General features: G+C 36.1%; 1 protein-coding gene across 1 annotated transcript; it reads right to left on the bottom strand.

Annotated features, from left to right (window-relative positions):
* LOC131595224 (ethylene-responsive transcription factor RAP2-3-like) lies at positions 1–1,839 on the bottom strand. Its single transcript, XM_058867524.1, has 2 exons — positions 1,571–1,839; positions 1–796 (listed from the first exon to the last, which is right to left on the bottom strand). The coding sequence occupies exons 1-2, from the start codon at positions 1,740–1,742 to the stop codon at positions 159–161; spliced, it is 810 nt and encodes a 269-aa protein (XP_058723507.1). The 5' UTR covers positions 1,743–1,839; the 3' UTR covers positions 1–158.
* Positions 1,840–2,146: the final 307 nt, after the last annotated feature.

Below are 2,146 nucleotides of genomic sequence, written 5' to 3'. Positions count from 1 at the left end.
AAAACAAAACAAAGACAACACCATACTAAGTTTGCAAACCACATAGTTTATACAGTCACAAAACTTTAAACATAAGCATAGTAAATAAACTAGATAACAATAATAATGAACCACCAAATGATGTTCCATTTGTGCTATGGTTTCTCATTATTAACTCCCTAGTTAAAAATCAGGTTATGGATTGGATCAACCATTTCCTCAAAGGTCCATGCATCCATGAAGCTGTTGTCGAAATCAGCAGGCATAGTGAACGGCCCAGGCACAGGCACAGATTCAGGCTGAAATTGGGTCACAACTTGAGCCGGAGTCTGAACCTGAGACTGAGGAAACGGAGGAAGGTCATTCTCCAAACCTAGGATCCATTCAAGATCAGACATCTTCTTCTTGATTTCCATCTCCTGATCAAGCTCAGACCCAACAGACTCAGAGCTAGCCTGCTGCGAACTGGCTTGATCAGAACTAGAGCTGACACACCGCTTCTTCATCGGAGGAGCGGTGACAGCTTTATCAGCATAACCAACAGGAGCATCTGGGAAATTGAGCTTAGCCTTGTCTCCGCGGATTCTCTTCGCGGCAGCATCGTACGCTCTGGCGGCCTCTTCGGCCGTCGAGAAAGTACCGAGCCAGACACGGACACCTTGCTGTGGGTCCCTTATTTCAGCAGCCCACTTCCCCCATGGCCTCTGCCTGATTCCTCTGTAAACATTCTTACGAGCTCTTTTCCCTCCAGTGCTTTTCTTACCATTCTCTACCGTTACCAAGCTTTGTTTCTTCTCCGCAATGTCACATGCTACCACTGCCACATACAAAAAATGCACAAAACTTAATAATCACGTGACACCTCAAAAAAATTAATTTAATTTTTCCTTGATCAAAAATTAAAATTTAATTTTATAAATAAATAAATAAAAATTATTATTATTATATTTTTCATTTTCTTGATATGTGTGGTGTGGTTGGTGTGGATGACACACTACTAGCCAGCATTTTCGAAGCATCTTTAGTTACATCGCATCTGATAGAATCATTGTATTTGATCGATGATATCAAAAAATAGAATATTATTTTTTTAATATAAAGTTAAAAAGAAATTACTTTTCCTTAACTTTTTGTTTTTAAATAACATAGGAAAACGTGACCTGTGACCAGAACAAAATTGACGTCTCTGTTAATTTTTTTAATGTAAAAAAGGTAAATTCTTGAACTTTCCTTTAAAAACTGTTCTAGAAACACCATTCATGCTGTCATGCAATAGTACCATGTACCAAACATCAAAAGCCAAATTTGATAGATATAGCCAGATATATATAAAGAGAAGTAAAATTGTCTATAAAAAATAAAAATAAAATAAATTACTTTATTTTTTATTATATATTCTAAATATAAATAAAAACAATCATTAATTTAAATAATTTATTTTTTGTAAAAAAAAATATTTTTTTGCAACAAATTTTTTAAAGTAAATAAAATAAAATATAGAAAAACATGAAGAATCACTGGAAAAATAAACATAAGCATGATGATAAAAACATGGTAAGAACATTGAAGAAGTGATAGTAGTTGTTGGTACCTCTTTTGGGTGAGTAAAATTGTGGAAAGTGGAGGGGAGGTAACTCTTTGGGAGTGGGGGTGTAAGTAGCAGCACCGAGACCAAGTAGATCAACAGAAGGATCAAGCTCAAACCAGAGGTCACGGTCACGCTTGACACCAATGAAATCTGAGATGATAGCACCACCACACATTTTTGCAGATTCTTAGAGAGAAAAACAGGAAAAATATTTCTGAAATGATGTGAGAGAGAGAGAAAGATAGAGACAGAGAGAGAAAGTAGAGTGTAACTATCTATGTGAATGTGTATTTATAAAGGGTTCAAGTTGGTTGGTCCCACTTTAAATCATGGAGGGTTGATTTATGATCAAACGGTGGTGAGTGAAGGGTTGATTACGTGGCGGGTTGGTGTTGGGTTAAGGTTATAGACGGTGTTTGAGATTGAGAGTGGTTTTGTTAATTTTTTTGTTTTGTGGTTTTTTTTTAAGGATGTGTTTGGTTTTGTTTTGTAATGTAACGCTGATGAGAATGATGACAAATATTAACGGCAGAGAGAGAGAGAAAGAAATTTGAATCCCATGCTTTCCACACGCCTTCG

Source organism: Vicia villosa, linkage group LG4, assembly GCF_029867415.1.
Source record: "Vicia villosa cultivar HV-30 ecotype Madison, WI linkage group LG4, Vvil1.0, whole genome shotgun sequence".
Taxonomy (NCBI): Eukaryota; Viridiplantae; Streptophyta; class Magnoliopsida; order Fabales; family Fabaceae; genus Vicia; species Vicia villosa.
This window is presented reverse-complemented; position numbering and strand designations above follow the sequence as displayed.

Coding starts and splice junctions, on each gene's coding strand:
- LOC131595224 (XM_058867524.1), bottom strand. CDS start 1,742: ATGTGTGGTGGTGCTATCATCTCAGATTTCATTGGTGTCAAGCGTGAC. Junction 797..1,570: donor ATTTTACTCACCCAAAAGAG/GTACCAACAACT, acceptor TGTATGTGGCAG/TGGTAGCATGTGACATTGCG.